This window comes from Erythrolamprus reginae, chromosome 3 (assembly GCF_031021105.1).
Source record: "Erythrolamprus reginae isolate rEryReg1 chromosome 3, rEryReg1.hap1, whole genome shotgun sequence".
NCBI classification, from domain to species: domain Eukaryota; kingdom Metazoa; phylum Chordata; class Lepidosauria; order Squamata; family Dipsadidae; genus Erythrolamprus; species Erythrolamprus reginae.
This window is the reverse complement of record NC_091952.1, coordinates 138,637,991-138,655,740: the sequence shown is the minus strand read 5'-3', so window position 1 is coordinate 138,655,740 and position 17,750 is coordinate 138,637,991. Positions and strand designations below refer to the sequence as shown.

At 42.5% G+C, this 17,750-nt stretch overlaps 1 protein-coding gene across 1 annotated transcript in view; it reads left to right on the top strand.

The window, feature by feature from the left end:
* Positions 1 to 17,750, top strand: part of ADCY10 (adenylate cyclase 10) — a 253,408-nt gene that overhangs the window by 29,969 nt on the left and 205,689 nt on the right. The window contains exons 4-5 of the mRNA XM_070748580.1: positions 16,168 to 16,311; positions 16,721 to 16,926. Coding sequence (XP_070604681.1) covers positions 16,168 to 16,311; positions 16,721 to 16,926 — 350 coding nt within the window. The remainder of the gene's footprint in view (positions 1 to 16,167; positions 16,312 to 16,720; positions 16,927 to 17,750) is intronic.

Genomic DNA, 17,750 nt, shown 5'->3' with positions numbered 1-17,750 from the left:
ATGTTGGAGGGCTTTGTTGAGTGTGGATTTATAGTCCACACAGACTCTTAAGGAGCCATCTGGTTTTAGAGGTGTGACTATTGGCGTTTCCCAAGGCCCTTGTTCTACGGGGACCAGGATGCCCTGGGCTATGAGTTTGTCGAGCTGTAGGTCAAGCTTGGGGAGAAGAGGTAAAGGCACCCTTCGGGGCTTGAGTCTGACCGGGCGGACCTTAGGGTCAATAGAAAACGATATAGGGGGCCCTTTATAAGTTCCCAAGGTGGGGCTAAAAACCTCTGGAAATTCCTGTAAAAAATTGGGAACGTTATCAGAGTTAACAGTACAGACACCCGGTATTTCAATACCCAATGGGTGCATCCAAGTTAATCCTAGAAGAGAGTGTTTAGCCCCTGCAACCACAACCATAGGAAGGAGACATTTAACATTTTAAAAATCAACAGGTACATGTACTTTTCCTAACACAGGTATGATATTCCCTTGAAAATCCCTAATTACCAATGTAGTTTGCAATAGATCAGATTGTAAGAGGTTAGGCATGTACATCTTAAGTTTCTCCCATGGCATAATAGTATATTTAGACCCCGTGTCCAGTTCCAGATTGCATGGTTTGTTGTTTAGGAGCAGCGAGATTACGATTTTGCTCCCATTTGTTGTTGTTGTGCTATTTACAGAAAATTGTTCGTTACCTCTTGTGTAGTCGCGGTTAGCGGTTGGGTAGTTTCGGCGGCTGGAACCTCGGGAAAATCTGTTGTCTCACGGTTGGGTTGTCTGGTTGGAAAATCGAGGAGGGCGAGGAGTGGAGAAGGATTCCTCGGGCAGAGGGGCTCTGCAGGCCTCGGCGATGTGGACACGTCGGTTGCAGCGGCGGCAGATGGCGTCCCGGAAAGGGCAGCGTTGGCGCGGATGGTTTCCTCGGCAGCCGGAGCAAGGAGCAGTGGGGCGAGGGTATCTGGGTTGTCTCGATTGGTCACTCTGCAGTAGGAGACAGTTGCCCTCGGCGATGGCAGGTGGGCTGAGGTCGTCTGGGGCTTCGGCGCGGGAAGGCAAAGAGACGATTTTGGAAACAGTTTCTCGTTTGTCATGTTCTTTTAGCTCTTTGGCGGCAGTGTCGGCGACCTCGGCGGTTTGTGCCAACTTGATTACCGCCTGGAGAGTAGGCTCGTCTTCGGTGAGGAGCTTGTTGCGGACTGTGGCATTTCTCATGCCGAAAATGAGGGCAACGGTGAGGCGAGCTTCTGGGCTGTCAAACTTGCATTTTGACAGCACCGTTCGAAGTCGCGTGGCGAATTGGTTGATGGACTCAGAGTCGAGTTGTGTCATTCTAGAGAACTGGTGCCTGAACACGACAGCTGGTTTCATGGATTTGAAATGGCTAGCGAGCCTTGCTTGTAGGTCATCCCATGGAACGGATTTTGCTGGCAGCGGGTCGGTTAGAGTTTGTGCGAGGTCGAAGATTTCTGGGCCGCAGTAGTTTAAGAAAATTGCCCGCTTTCGGTCAGTGTCGGCGTCCCTCATCCCGGCGGCTTCGAGGAAGATTTCGAATTTTGCCATATAGGCATCCCAGGATGACTTCTCCGGATCGAAGTATGCAGGAGCCCGGCCGATTTGAAGGTTGTTCATCTTGCACGTGTGGTTTCTCCGTCCGTCGTCGCCAGTGAAAAATACTCGAGACAGGCAGGTTCAAAGACGGTTCCTTGATTTAGCTCTTTTTGGAAAGTGACATTCAGCAGGGAACGCGTCTGCTGTCAATGAGAAAAGCCGCTCTATTTATACTTTTGCGGCTCGCGCCAAAAGGAACTGTCATGCGTCTGAACCAATCAGACGCGACCTCTTGTTATTTACATTTTCTGCCCGGAGACAGCTTTGTACAAGGATTTAACTATTTACATAGGATTCAACACTGACAAATTCCAATGTGGAAGAAAGTAAATATAAAAGTGTTATTTTGAAAATTACAAGCCTGTAAATATCGTATTCTTGGAGTAGCCAGCCAGATCAGAACGTCTACTATAGGGATGCCATTATTCTGATAGTCCCTTAGTATGAGGTCACAAGATGCCAATGACAATCCTGAATCAACCCCCATGCAGCAGGACACTCTTTCTATTTTAATTGTAATGAATTTTTTTTTACTGGGAGGTAGGCTAGCCTGATCTAGGATTGTTTCAGTCATATCTACGGACTATGAAGTAATATTCATTCGGCCTAAATTTATTCCTTGGCTGTCTTTTTTTGTAGTCTTGCCCTATATTCTGGTCTAATGCTGGCTGAATTGCTCAGCATACACTAGCCAAATCACCTTTCCTCCCAAAAGGCAAACAGCTTGGATTTTTAAATCTGCAGGCTGATGACTAGTGATTACCACCGCAGCCAATGCAGATTTTTTCCTGACCCTTTCCTGGTGTTGTTCAGAGGCAGTGGATGTTCTCGTCCTCATCTGACAGACCTCTTGAGTCTGCTTCCTCCTGGTAGACCATGAGTGGTTTTTTTGTGTGGTTGGCAAGCTGTTTCCTTTTTGGATAGCAGTTGTAGACTGCTCTGACAGCCCAGCAGCATGGGCTTCATCCAATGTGGTTTGGAAGGTTAAGGCTGTTCTGGCCAAGAGGCAGTGCTTAAGTCAGAGGTCTCTTACTCTGCATACAAATTTGTCTAGGAAGACATTCAGAACTCACAGTAAAGAGCAGTAGCCCTCAGAGCAGCTATGAATTGGTTAATTGTCTCTCCCCCAGCCTGGTATCTGTGGTGAAATGCATTCCAGCAGGAAATTTGTGACAGCATTGGTGCATGGTAATTTCTAAGCTTCACCAGTAACGATTCCCAAAATTTATTTATGTATTTATTTATTTGCTTACTTACTTACTTACTTACTTACTTACTTACTTACTTACTTACTTACTTACTTACTTACTTACTTACTTATTTATTTATTTATTTATTTATTTATTTATTTATTTATTTATTTATTAGATTTGTATGCTGTCCCTCCCTCTCCGGAGACTCAGAGCAACTCGCAACAGGAATATAAAATGCAAGTCCAATGATTAAAAAACAAAATAGTTAAAAACCCTTGATTAAAAACAATCATACAACCCAAACAAACCATACATAAAACAAAGTGGCTGAGGGGAATCAATTTCCCCATGCTTGGTGACAAAGATGGGTTTTTAGAAGTTTGCGAAAGGCAAGGAGAGTGGGTGCAATCCTAATCCTTGGGGGGAGTTGATTCTAGAGGGTCGGGGCTGTCACAGAGAAGGCTCTTCCCCTGGGTCCTGCCAGACAGCATTGTTTTGTCGACGGAACCCGGAGAAGGCCAACTCTGTGGGACACAATCGGTCGCTGGGATTCGTGCGGCAGAAGGCGGTCCTGAAGGTATTCTGGCCCTATGCCATAAAGGGCTTTATAGGTTATAACCAACACTTTGAATTGTGACCAGAAACTGATTGGCAACCAATGCAGGTTGTGGAGTGTTGATGTGACATGGGCATATCTGGAAAAGCCCATGATTGCTCTCGCAGCTGCATTCTGCACGATCTGAAGTTTCCGAACACTTTTCAAAGGTAGTCCCATGTAGAAAGCGTTACAGTAGTTGAACCTCGAGGGGATGAGGGCATGAGTGACTGTGAGCAGTGACTCCTGGTCCAGGTAGGGCCGCAACTGGTGCACTAGGCGAATCTGGGGAAACGTCCCTCTTGCCACAGCCAAAAGATGGTTCTCTAATGTTAGCTGTGGATTTGAGGAGGAACGCCCAAGTTGTGGATCCTCTCCTAGGGGATCAGTGATTTCCCCCCCTCCCCAGGGTAATGGATGGACAGATTGAATTGTCCTTGGGAGGCAAAACCCACAGCAACTCCGTCTTGTCAGGGTTGGGTTTGAGCCTGTTGACACCCATCCAGACCCCAACAGCCTCCAGGCACCGGCACATCACTTCCACTGCTTCACTGACTGGGCATGGGCCGGAGAGGTACAACTGGGTATCATCAGCGTACTGATGATACTTCACCCCAGGCCGTTGGATGATCTCACCCAGTGGTTTCATGTAGATATTAAATAGCAGGGGGGAAAGAACTGACCTCTGAGACACCCCACAAGGGAGAGACCTAGAGGTTAACCTTTGACCCCCCACTAACACGGACTGACCGACCGGAGAGGTAGGAGGAGAACCACTGAAGAACAGTGCCTCCCACTCTCAATCCCTCCAGCTGGTGCAGAAGGATACCATTGTCGACGGTATCGAAAGCTGCTGAGAGGTCAAGAAGCACCAGGACAGAGGACAAGCTCCTGTCCCTGGCCTGCCAGAGATCATCCATCAGTGCGACCAAAGCGGTTTCCATGCTGTAGCCAGGCCTGAATCCTGACTATCAAGGGTCTAGATAATTGGCTTCTTCCAAGGACCACTGCAGCTGGAGCAACACCACCTTCTCGACAACCTTCTCCATAAAGGGAAGGTTGGAGACTGGACACTAGTTATTAAGCACGGCTGGGTCCAGGGAAGGCTTCTTGAGGAGGGGACACACAAGTGCCTCCTTGTAAGGAGATGGAAAGGACCCCCCATCAGAGAAGCGTTGACAATCTCCTGGACCTGGTTCCATGTCACCTCTCTACTGGCCGAAACCAGCCAAGAGGGATGTGGATCCAATGAACAGGTGGTGGAACTCACAGATCCAATGGCCTTGTCCTCTTCATCAGGTGTCACCAGGTCAAACTTCTCCCAGACAGATGGACAAGGACGTGCCCCAGTCACCTTGACTGACTTGTTGTCAGCCGACTCTGGTCCGTCAAAGTCCGTCCGGATCCGAGCGATTGCATCAGTGAAAAATGTGTTAAAATCCTGTGTTAAAATTCTCAGCACTACTCTGTAAGGGCTCCCCAGCTCCCCCCTGATTAAGAAGGGAACAAGTCACCCTAAACAGAGCATCTGGGCGAGATTCTGCTGATGCAATCAAGGCGGCATGATACGCACATCTTGCTGCCTTGATTGCCACTTTGTAAGTCTTAATATGAGCTCTTACAAGTGTTCGATCGATTCGGATTTACTTTTCCTTCATCGCTTCTCTAGCCATCTCTTCTGAAATTTCAACTCCCGGAGTTCCTTGGTGAACCAAGGAGCCCTCCAGGATCTAGTGCCACAGAGAGGTCGCAACGGTGCAATCTGGTAAAAAGCTTCCATCGCAGACTTATTCTAGGCCATGGCAAGTGACTCTTCCAAAGTGTGGATGAGTGCATCTGGTATAACCCCAAGCGCCCTCTGAAAGCCCTCTGGGTCCACTAGGCATCTGGGGTGGAACCACCTAATCAGTTCTGCCTCCCTGCGGGGAAGGATTGGAGCCAAGAAGTCAAGCCGCAGCAGAAAATGGTCTGACCATGACAAAGGCAAGACATCTAAGCCCCTTAGTCTCAGACCATTACTCAGCTGCTCTGAGAGGAATACCATGTCGGGTGCATGTCCCCCCTTGTGCGTCGGACCCTGTACTATTTGAGTCAGGTCCATGGCTGTCATGGTGGCCATGAACTCCTGTGCTAACCCAGAGAAACCGCAGAGTGATGGCAGATTGAAGTCCCCTAGGACAATGAGTCCAGGGAACTCCAATGCCAACCCGGCCACCTCCTCGAGCAGCACAGGCAGGGCTGTTGACACACAGCAGGGAGGCAGGTACGTGAGCAACAAGTCCACCTGAATCCCTAGGTTCAACTTCACAAAGAGGGACTCACAACCCGCAATCTCTGGAGCCGCGAGTCCATGTAGGCAAAGCTTCTCCTTGGCTATAGTAGCCATTCCTCTCCCCCTTTCCTGGGGTCGAGGCTGATGCCTTACCTGAAACTGGCTTGGCAAATTTCTGAGAGAGGAACTCCTCCCTCTGGGCCAAGCCAGGTTTCAGTCACACATGCCAGGTCGGCCTCCTCCTCCCGGCCTCCTCCCGGCCTCCTCAAATCCCGGATGAGGAGAGCTTTATTTATTACCGACCTGGCATTGAGTAGCAGCAGCTTGATATTGAGGTTATCCGTTGGGGCGCGACGAGAACCTATGCTGTGTTAAACATTTTACTTCCACAGAAACTTAAAAAATAGGGTTGCTTATGGTTACTGGAGAGTTCTAAAAAATCATTAGCCCTTAGAAAGTATTCAAATCAGGCTAAGTAAGAGTCCCATGTTTTGGGGTGAAAATAGATTTGGGGTTGCCATTCTGTCAGAACATGATAATTGGAGTTGTATCAGAGGAATCAGGCTGGGGTATCACATCTCGTCGTTGATTCAAAGGCTTGTATAGTGCTTAATAGTAAGTTCAGCCTTAGACTATCTGTAACTGTTACAGCTCTTGCAGAGTGAGTTGTTCATACTGTCACCTCATTCAAGATCCCACCTTCACCAATTATTCTGTATTGAGAATGATGAGTCTAAGAATGAAGGTGAGATGGCAAAGTAAAACAGGCTTTATTGCTAACAAATGGTTGCCAACAAGACAGCTAATAGAGTGCAACAAGTGGTCAAAATAGGGAGTGCCCTATTTAATTCTGTTCCTGTTAACAGTGGTGTTCCCAAGGCAGTGTAATAGGACCAATATTCTTTATATACATGATCTTTGTGATCACATTACAAGCAACTGTGTTCTCTTCGCTGATGATGTAAAACTCTTCAACATCACCAATAACACTGCTACCCTCCAAAAAGACCTTGACTTTGTGTAAGAATGGTCAAACATCTGGCAACTCCAAATCTCTATCAACAAATGCTCTGTCCTACACATTGGCAAAAAGAATCAGAACACCAAATACAAGCAGAATAGATAAGATCTTGCAGACAACCCTCACTCTGTAAAAGGCTTTGGAATACTCATATCTGTCGCGGTTTGTAAATAATTAAAGTCCGTTAGAACGTTAATCACCGCGGAGGCGATGGATGGAAGGCTTGTAGTCATTTGTTCAAAACAAGATTTCTTTTATTATAAAAGTAGAAACTAAAACATGTCTCGATGGACAACATAACAAATACGTCTTACATAATAGAGGATAGAAAAGAGGATGGAGTTTTAGGGTGAAGAAGAAGGAAGTAATGTTAGATGTGGCAGGATATTACATCATAATAGGAGGATCTTAGTAAAGCACACACAGTTAACTCTTTAATTACTAAATGTCTCTGGGGCTGGCAATATTCAGCGTGACAATATCAAATAGAATAGAATAGAAATTTTATTTTATTCATGTACCTCTAACATATACCATAAACAAAAAAAATATAACCTCCCCATCTCAATAAGAAAATTACAAACAGGAAAAAAATCTCTCTGGAGGAAAAACAAAAAAGGACAAGTTTCCAACTTCAAAAGCCAATATAAAAGCGTTTGCAATCAAATAAAAGCAGAATGCCTGAACTACTTCCGCAAACAAGAGGAAAACCTCCTACGCAACAAATCTAATGGAGCTTTCTACAACTTTGTCAACAATAAACTCAAAGACTCTAGACCTATCCCACCTCTCAAAGGACCCAACAACGAAGAATACCATGATGATTCATCCAAAGACAACCTCCTCAAGTCTTTCTTTGGCTCTGTCTTTGTTAACAGCAATGGCTCATCCCCCAATTTCATCAATCACACCTCAAACTCCCTCAATGACCTAACCCAAGTAGACTTCACTAAAGACTGAGTTGAAAAAGCATTATATGACCTTAAACCTTCTCTATCAGTTGGATCAGATGGTCTTTGTGCTTACTTCCTAAAAAAGCTCTCTTCTGCCATAGCTAAACCACTAAGCATAATTTTCAAAAAAATCTTTCAGAACCAGCACACTTCCTAAGCTATGGTCGAAAGCAATGGTCATCTCCATCTTCAAAAAAGGAGACCCTCTTTTGTTGATAACAGGAGACCCTTTCTTGTTGATAACAGACCAATTTCACTATGCTGCGTCCCATGCAAAGTCATGGAATCAATTATAAACCAATCAATTACTCTCCATCTAGAAACTAATAATTTTCTTTCTAACAAACAATTTGGTTTCAGAAAAAAACTATCCTGCAACCTGCAGCTCCTCCACTGCAAAAATATATGGACAACTCATCTAGATCAAAGGAAATCTATAGATGCAATTTATATTGACTTCTGCAAAACCTTTGATTCAGTGGTCCACGACAAACTACTCCTAAAACTCAAATCCTATGGCATCTCAGGATCCCTCCACAGCTGGATTACAGCATTTCTGTCAAACAGACAACAAGTGGTCAAAATAGGAAGCACCATATCCACCCCCATCCCAGTTAAAAGCAGTGTTCCCCAAGGTAGTGTACTGGGACCAACGCTCTTCATTCTCTACATCAATTACCTTTGCGATTACATCACAAGCAACTGTGTCCTCTTTGCCGACAATGTAAAACTCTTCAACACCACCGATAACACAACTACTCTCCAAAAAGACCTTGACGCTGTTTCTGAGTGGTCTAACACATGGCAACTCCAAATCTCAACTAGCAAATGCTCTGTCCTACACATTGGGAAAAAGAATCTGAACTCCAAATACTAACAGAATAATCAAATTATCACAGATAATCCCCACTCAGTTAAAGACCTTGGTATACTAACAACAAAAGATCTAAGTGCCAAACCCCCTGCAACAACATAGCCAAGAAGGCTTCAAGAGTTATAAACCTAGTCCTATGCAGCTTCTGCTCTGGCAATCTCACAATACTTACCAGAGCTTACAGAACTTTTGCCAGACCCATCCTTGAATACAGCTCATCCGTTTGGAACCCATATCGCATCTCAGACATCAACACCCTTGAAAATGTCCAAAGATACTTCACCAGAAGAGCCCTTCACTCCTCCACTCGAAACAGAATACCCTACGAGACTAGACTTTCAATCCTGGGCCTAGAAAGCCTAGAACTAAGATGCCTTAAACAAGATCTAAGTATTGCCAACAAGATCATATGCTGCAACGTCCTGCCTGTCGGTGACTATTTCAGCTTCAACCACAACAACACAAAAGCACACAACAGATTTAAACTTAATATTAAGTGCTCCAAACTTGTCTGTAAAAAATATGACTTCAGTAACAGAGTTGTGGAAGCATGGAACTCATTACCGGACTCCATAGTGTCATCTCCAATCCCCCAACAATTTACCCTTAGATTATCTATGGTTGACCTATCCAGATTCCTAAGAGGTCAGTAAGGGATGAGTACAAGTGCACTAGAGTGCCTTCTGTCCCCTGTCCTATTGCTCTCCTATATCTCCTATACCTTTCTTCTATTCCTATATCTCTTCTTCTATTCTTTTATTGATATGTTCTATTACTATAGCTTCTTTTCTATTCTTTCTTAGATATATTTTACTATGAGTATCTCCTCTATAACCTTCATCATGTATTTTACTATGTTTACCCACTAAAACCCTCATTGTGTATTGGACAAAATAAATAAATAAATAAGTGTGATTGGACACACAAGGAATTTGTCTTGGTGCATATGCTCTCAGCGTACATAAAAGAAAAAGATACATTTGTCAAGAATCATGTGGTACAACACTTAATGATTGTCATAGGGGTCAAATAAGCAATTAAGAAACAATATTCATAAAAATCTTAGGATACAAGCAAACAAGTTACAAACATACAGTCCTAAGTGGGAAGAAAAGGATGATAGGCATAATGAGAAAAACTAGTAGAAATAGAAGTTCAGATTTAGTAAAAAGTCTGACAGTGTTGAGGGAATTATTTGTTTAGTAGAGTCATGGCGTTCGGGAAAAAAATGTTCTTGTGTCTAGTTGTCTTGGTGTATAGTACTCTGTAGTGACATTTTGAGGGTAAGAGTTGAAACAGTTTGTGTCCAGGATGTGAGGGATCAGTAAATATTTTCCCAGCCCTCTTTTTGACTCGTGCAGTATACAGGTCCTCAATGGAAGGCAGGTTGGCAGCAATTGTTTTTTTCTGCAGTTCTGACTATCCTCTGAAGTCTGTGTCAGTCCTGTTGGGTTGCAGCACCAAACCAGACAGTTATAGAGGTGCAGATGATAGACTCAATGATTCCTCTGTAGAACTGTATTAGCAGCTCCTTGGGCAGTTTAAGCTTCCTGAGCTGGCGCAGGAACAACATTCTTTGTTGTTATTTTTGATGATGTTTTTGATGTTAGGTGACCATTTTAGGTCTTGAGATATGATAGAACCTAGAAATTTGAAGGTCTCTACTGTTGATACTTTGCTGTCTAGTATTGTGAGAGATGGAAGGGGGTAAGGGTTTCTCCTAAAGTCTACCACCATTTCTACGGTTTTTAATGTGTTCAGTTCTAGATTGTTCTGGTCACACCACAAGGATAGCTATTCAACCTCCCGTCTGTATGTGGTTTCACCATTGTCTCAAATGAGTCCGATCACTGTTGCAGCAGCCCCATGATCACATGATCAAAACCTGGCCGCCATTTCATATTTATGACTGTTGCTGTGTCTTTAGGTCATGTGACTTTTGCGACCATCTCACAAACAGAGACAATGGGGGAGAGGGAGTGGAGAAGCCAGATTCACTTAACGACTGGGTTTCTAACCGATCCACGCCCAGGCATGAAAATGTGCTGCTCAGACATTATACTTTTCCGCCAATACCGAAAAAAATTAGAGGGAACATTGTCCAACACTAGAAGTTTTTAAGAAGATGTTGGATAACCATTTGATTGAAGTAATGTAGGGTTTCCTGCCTAAGCAGGCGGTTGGACTAGAAGACCTCCAAGGTCCGTACCAACAGATTGATATGCTGGATTTCGTATCACAATATCACAAGTCGAACACTTCCCAAGCGTCTAGGATTGTGTGATGTATGATATATGATGCACGCAGATACAAGTACAGTGGTCTTTTGCAATTGGCAGATTGTGATTTTGTCAATGTTTATTGTTTTCAAATGCTGACGTCTTTTGGCACAGCACCCAATGTGCCGATTACTACTGGAACCACCTGTACTGGTTTATGCCAGAGATGTTGTAGTTTGATTTTAAGATCATGATATCAGCTAAGTTTTTCTTCTGGTATGGTGACATCAATGATCCACACTTTTTTATTTTCCACAATCACGAAGGTGTCAATTTGAATTTGAAAGTCCCAAAGTATTTTGGCATGTTTTTTTCAACTACTTCCTTATTTATTTATTAGATTTCTGTGCTTCCCTTCTCGACATGACTCAGGGCAGCGTACAACATTGTGAATACAGCAATATACATGATAAATCTAATTATTTAAAAACATATGTGAAATTAGTGAAAAATCTAAAAAGCCCTTATACAATCATCCACATTCATTCAATTAAGTCATTCATGTTGGCTGGGGACAATCTTGTAACTATGGTCCTCATGCCTGCTGGCAGAGGTAGGTCTTCAAAGCTTTATGAAAGACCAGGAGGGAGGGGGCAGTATGTATTTCTGGAGGGAGTTCATTCCAGAGGGCTGGGGCCGCCACAGAGAAAGCTCCTCCCCTAGGTCCCACCAGACAATATTTTCTGGCTGATGGGACCTGGAGAAGGCAAACTCTCTGGGACCTAATTGGCTGCTGGCTATATGAGGCAGAAGATGGTCCTGTAGGTAATCTGGTCCTAAGCCATGTAGGGCTTTATAGGTCACAACCAGCACTTTGAATTGTGCCCAGAGACCAATTGGCAACCAACGCAACTCATGGAGTATTGTTGAAATGTGGGCAGATCTTGGGAGCCCCACAATAGCTCACATGGCTGCATTTTGCACAATTTGCAGTCTCAAAACACTCTTCAGAGGTAGCCTCGTGTAGAGAGCATTGCAGTAATTGAACCTCGAGGTGCTAAGTAACTATACGAAGTGACTCCCTGTCAATGTTCCCTCTAAGGTGCACGGCCACATGGCCGCGCGCCCAAAAATTGCACCTTTTCCCAAGGCCGTGCACCATCGCGCATCCTTTTCCAAGGCCGAGCCAAAGGTTGATGATGGGGGCAGGGAGCAACGAAGGTTTTTTTATTTTGAATGTTGGGTGCATGTGCATGCACGCTCCCCACCCCCCTGCCAGCCTGCCGGGGGGGGGGGCGTGGAGAGGCCACAACTGAGAGGCTCAGCACTGTCCCATCTGCAGTGGGTGGGGGCGGCCATGTCTCCCTTTCCTTTTCCCACCACCTATGTCTACCAATGTCTGCTGTCGCCAGCAGTAGACATAGGCAGTGGGAGAAGGAAAGGGAGCTGCGCCCCCCCTCCCCCGGCACCTCCGCCCCCCTCATTCCCCTGGCCTCGCTGCTGCCCCCCCCATTCCACCCCTCTCTCCGGCTTTCTCCTCCTCCGCCTCCCACCTTGGGTCACGGCTTCTCCCACGGTGGTGGCTGCAGCAATGGTGGCAGCTGCGGCTTCTCCTCCTCATCTGTGCTCCCAGCCAGGGGGCTGCGAGAGGGTTTTCTCCAGCACTTCAGGAATGCCCGCCCCACCTCTCTCGCAGCCCCTTCGCTGGGAGCGCTTTCATCCTGGGCTGTCAGCGAGGGGGCTGCAGGAAAGGCGGGGTAGGCATTCCAGAAGCACTCAGAGAAAGCGCTCTCGCAGCCCCTTCACTGACAGAGAGAGAGGGAGAGAGAGAGAGAAAGTAAGTGAGAAAAAAAGAGAGAGAGAAAGAGTGGGGAGAGAAAGAGAGAGAGAGAAAGAAAGAGAGATAGCAAGAGAGAGAACAAGAGAGAGAGAGAAAGCAAGAGAGATAGAAAGAAAATAAGAGAGAAAGAGTGAGAGAGAAAGAAAACAAGCGAGAGAGAGTGAAAACAAGAGAGAAAGAGTGAGATAGAAAGAAAACAAGGGAGAGAAAGAGTAAGAGAGAAAGAAAGCAAAAGAGAGAGAGAGAGAAAGAAAGCAAGAGAGAGAAAAAAAACCACAAGCAAGAGATAGAGAAAGAGATAGTGAGAGACAGAGACAGAGCGAGATAGAAAGAGAGAGGGAGAGAGAAAGTGAGAAAAAGAGAGAGAGCAAGAGGGGAGAGAGAAAGGGAGAGAGAGAGAAAGAGAGAAAGAGAAAGAAAGCAAGAGAGAGAGAGAAAGAGAGAGAGAAGAGGAAGGGAGAGAGAGTGGAAGAAAGCAAGAGAGAGAGAGAGTGAGAGAGAGAAAGAAAGCAAGAGAGAGAGAAAAATGATAGAAAAAAGGGGAGAAAAAAGAGAAATGAGAAAATGATTGAGGCAGAGAATGAGAGGAAAGAGAGAGAGGCAGAGAAGTGACTCTTGATTTAAAGCATATAGTAAAAAGCACCCAAATAATAACAGAGAAACCCCCCCCCCAGCCCTCACCTGTTTTTGGAAATGGTTCAAGAGTTCACACACACACACACACACACACAAGGGGGGAGAAGACAGGGATGGAAAAAGAGGAGAAATGAGAGGAGGAAAGAATGAGAGAAAAAGGGAGGGAGAAATGAGAAACAAACGAGACAGAAAAGGGGGAGAAACAGGAGAGGTACCCAGAAATGAGAACAGTGGTGGAAATTTGAGAAAGGATGATTGATTATTAAATATGGATTGACTATGGAATATTGGTAAAAGATATATTTAGATGTTGTTTAATATTAGGATGTATTAATTTAAAAAATTGGATTAGAATTTTAGAACTATATAGAATTACATAGGTAAAATTAATTGAAGATACATACTGTATGATAAATAAGGGGTTTATGATATGTACTGTATGGTTTTATAAGTTTGCATTATGAATTTAAAATATACTTGGAAATGTAGAAGATTGATGAAAATTAATAATAGTAAATGCTAAGTGCCTGAAAATTAATTGAGCTTGGAAATATTGAATGAAATTATAGAAAAGTATAATTTATGGAAATACATTAATTGATGCATTGGTGTTCAGGTAGATTTTCATAGTATTACTAGATTATTATAATACTGATAATGATGAATATTTAAGAAATGAAGATTTTAAAGCATGGATTGATTAATAGTTGTGTTTTTGGTTTTGCTGGTTGTTTTAGTTTTAATAGTAATAGATTTTGGCTTTGTTTTATTATTAATTTATTTTAATAAAAAAGAAGGGATTTTTCCCCTTTGTTTGTTTGTTTACTTATTTACTTATTTACTTATTTACTTATTTACTTATTTACTTATTTACTTATTTACTTATTTACTTATTTACTTATTTACACATACATACATACATACATACATACATACATACATACATACATACATACATACATACATACATACTTCTATGCCACCTAGTCCCGAAGGGACTGCCGCTCAGACACTATACTTTTCTGCCCACACCGAAAAAAAGTTAGAGGAAACATTGCTCCCTGTTCTTAGGTTTATGATCCCACCAGTTCTTTACCACTGGTAGATGGTAGTTGTGGCACAGGTTCCAATGAAGCATCTGGGCTACATAGATGTGTCTCTGTTTGTCGTCCATCCATGCAATTTTCTTGCAGCCAATGAGGATATGATCAATTGTTTCATCAGCTTCCTTGCAAAGTCTTCATTTTGGGTTATCAGCTGATTTTTCAATCCTGGCTTTGATTGCATTTGTTCTGATTGCTTGCTCATGGGCTGCAAGAACCAAACCTTCTGTCTCATTTTTCAGTGTTCCATTAGTGAGCCATAACCAGGTCTTCTCCTTATCAACTTTTCCTTCAACCTTGTCAAGTAACTGCCCATGGAAAGCTTTATTATGCCAGCTATCGGCTTTGGTTTGCATTGCAGTTTTCCTATACTGATTCTTTGTCTGCTGTGCTTTCAGAAGCTTCTGGGTGTTTACTTCAATCAATGCAGATTGTTCACTTTCTTTGACATATGGCAATGCATGTTTTTCTTCTTCTACTGTTTGTTTCACTTGTAAAAGTCCTCTGCCACAAGATTTTCTGGGCAGATATAGTCTGTCGACATCACTAAGAGGGTGAAGTGAATAGTGAATGGTCATGAGTTTTCTTGTTTTTCTGTCCAAATTGTCCAATGCAGCCTGTGTCCAGTTTATTATGCCAGCAGTGTATCTTATGATAGGTAAAGCCCATGTGTTTGTGGCCTTGATGGTGTTGCCTCCATTGAGCGTGCTTTTGAGAATTTTTCTGACTCTTTGTGTATTCTTTGCTGACCACATTTTTAACATCATCATCATCATCATCATCATCATCATCATCATCATCATCATCACACAAACAGTGTTATATCTATGTATATTACCAATACGTACTTTGCAAAATAAATAGTTGAATAGCTAAGCCGAGGGAAAAACCCTTTACAGATCCCTCCCTGATGTGAATTCAGTTGGCCATTTTCACTGGAAGTGATCTTAGATTGTTTCTTCAATCTTATGATTTCTAGTATCATCCAATCAATGTTGTTCTGATATATAGTAATAGTAAGGAGGGCAAGATTTATATGGTTTTAGCAATATGGTATAAATTAAAGTGAAGAATTGGCCTGAATTTTCACAACAGCCAATATTTTAAAAAATGCTTATGAAATTACTACAAGAATCATATTTATAATTTGCAAAGGTCTCTGCAACTTTCCACTGCATTTCTGAGTCCTGAATTATTTTGGATTCCCATCTAAAGGTATCACTTTTTTATTAAGAAAAGAGGAAATAATATAGGTGCTTCAAGCAATGGCAATTATCTTATTAAATAATGACTTTGGTTATTGATATATAGTAAATCAATGTTTTTCAAAGTAGACAATTTTAAGATGTGTATATCTCAACTCCCAGAATTCCCAGCTCGCAAGTTAACACAGCTTAAAATTGCCAACTTTGAACACACAGATATAAATAAAATAAAATAATGAGATTTCGTAATCAGATTTCTTCATTTAAATAAAACACTGATAGATAAAAATGATCCAAACAATAATAAAAGTTAATATAATTTTGTTTAAAATTTTAAATTGCAATAATATACAAACAAAACATTAGTAAAATCAGCATGATATCTTGTTAGCATGGCCCTAGATACCACTTCATCATAACTCAGTGCATGGGCCTTGAGGAGGAATAACCATTTCCTACTAGTCCCTCTTATTATGAGGGGAGGGAATTTATAATTACTAGTAAGCAAGAATGCATACCACAATATAGTATAGATAATTATGTTATTGCATGAATAAACAGTCATACAAGTAGTCTTCTTTTTATAATTCTGTAAAACTATTAAAAATACATTCTTTAAAATGGAACAAGCTCAATGATTTGTTCTCTTATTTTTAGGTGATGCGCTGTTGGCGCTCTGGAAGGTAGAGCGTTGTCATTTAAATGAGATTATTACTCTGGCACTGAAGTGCAGTTTCAGCATCCAACAAGAATATGGTGTTCGTGATACTGAAGTGGGACTTGAACTACGAGTGAAGATAGGTACCACCCTTCAGTCTAGAAAAAATTTGGAGCCTATTATTTTAATATAGAAGCTGTAAAACAATGTATATGTTAATTTCATGCTGTGTTGAGAGAAACAGAAGCAAAAGGAAAGATGCAAAGATGGCTGCAGCCAATAAATAGCCTCTATTAAATTAATATTCCCTTTCATCAACACTTCAGGTCAGAAGTAAAAAATAATAATGGAACTATAATTTTAAAACTGGGACAAAGATTAGTCCAAAAACCCATTATCTTTAAACTGTAGAGATAAAATTTCATTAATAATTAAAGTATTTCTGGATACATATAAATTGTGGAATTATTTCATTTTCAACTCTCCCACCCCCATTTTGTTTCAGTATGCTGTAGTTAGGATCTCAGATAAAGAAGTTGAATCTTTTCTCAGGACTCTCTGCAGGTCACATCTCAAAAGTTGTCATTGGTGATAACAGACGACAACATTTTGTGGTAACTGGTCGAGCAGTGGAAGAAGTACGGTTGGCCCAAAACTTAGCCAAAGCAGGTGAAATTATCATGTCCCCCAATTGCTGGGAGCTCTGTGATCGGAACTTAATTGAGGTAGAAAAAATTAAAAATGAACGAGCTGTCAAGGTTAGTACCTTCTCAGGTAAAAATATGTGGTATTATTTCATTTAATAAAATAAATAAATAAATAATAAAATCATGTGGGTGATTTTAAACACTAAAAGTGACACAATAGTTTTCACATAAAGGATTGGAATTAGGTCTATTCCATCTACAAATAATGTCTGTATTATATTTGTATTATGTTTGCTTTTGACAATCGTCCATTCCTTACAAGAGAGAAATTCCCACTACCTTTTTGCCAGCATTTCCACATTTCCATAATTTTCACATACATAATTTAATCAATTTGCTCATTTTAAAATGTATATATAGTTTGCAATCATTCACTAATTGACCTTTCTTCAATGAACACCATTTATCAAAGCTGTAGTGGGGAGCAGCTGAGTATTCAAAGAACACACCAGCTTTATATGCCTAGAAGGAGTCAACCCTCTGACCTCTGGGAGCCAATAAAGAAAAGAACGGGTATGATCCAGTGATGGGTTCTAAATCTCATCATGCATGTACAGAAGCATCTGAAGCAAGTGGGCGGAGCCTCCCATTGCCATTGTTGCTGATTTGTAGAACCCGACCAGACTAGTAGTAACCCTCAGCGGCTTTCGATACCATCGACCATGGTATCCTTCTGCACCGGTTGGAGGGGCTGGGGGTGGGAGGCACTGTGCTCCAGTGGTTCTCCTCCTACCTCTCTGGCCGGTCGCAGTCGGTGTTAGTGGGGGGTCAGAGGTCGGCTCCGAGGTCTCTCCCTTGTGGGGTGCCTCAGGGGTCGGTCCTCTCCCCCTTGCTATTTAACATCTACATGAAACCGCTGGGTGAGATCATCCAAG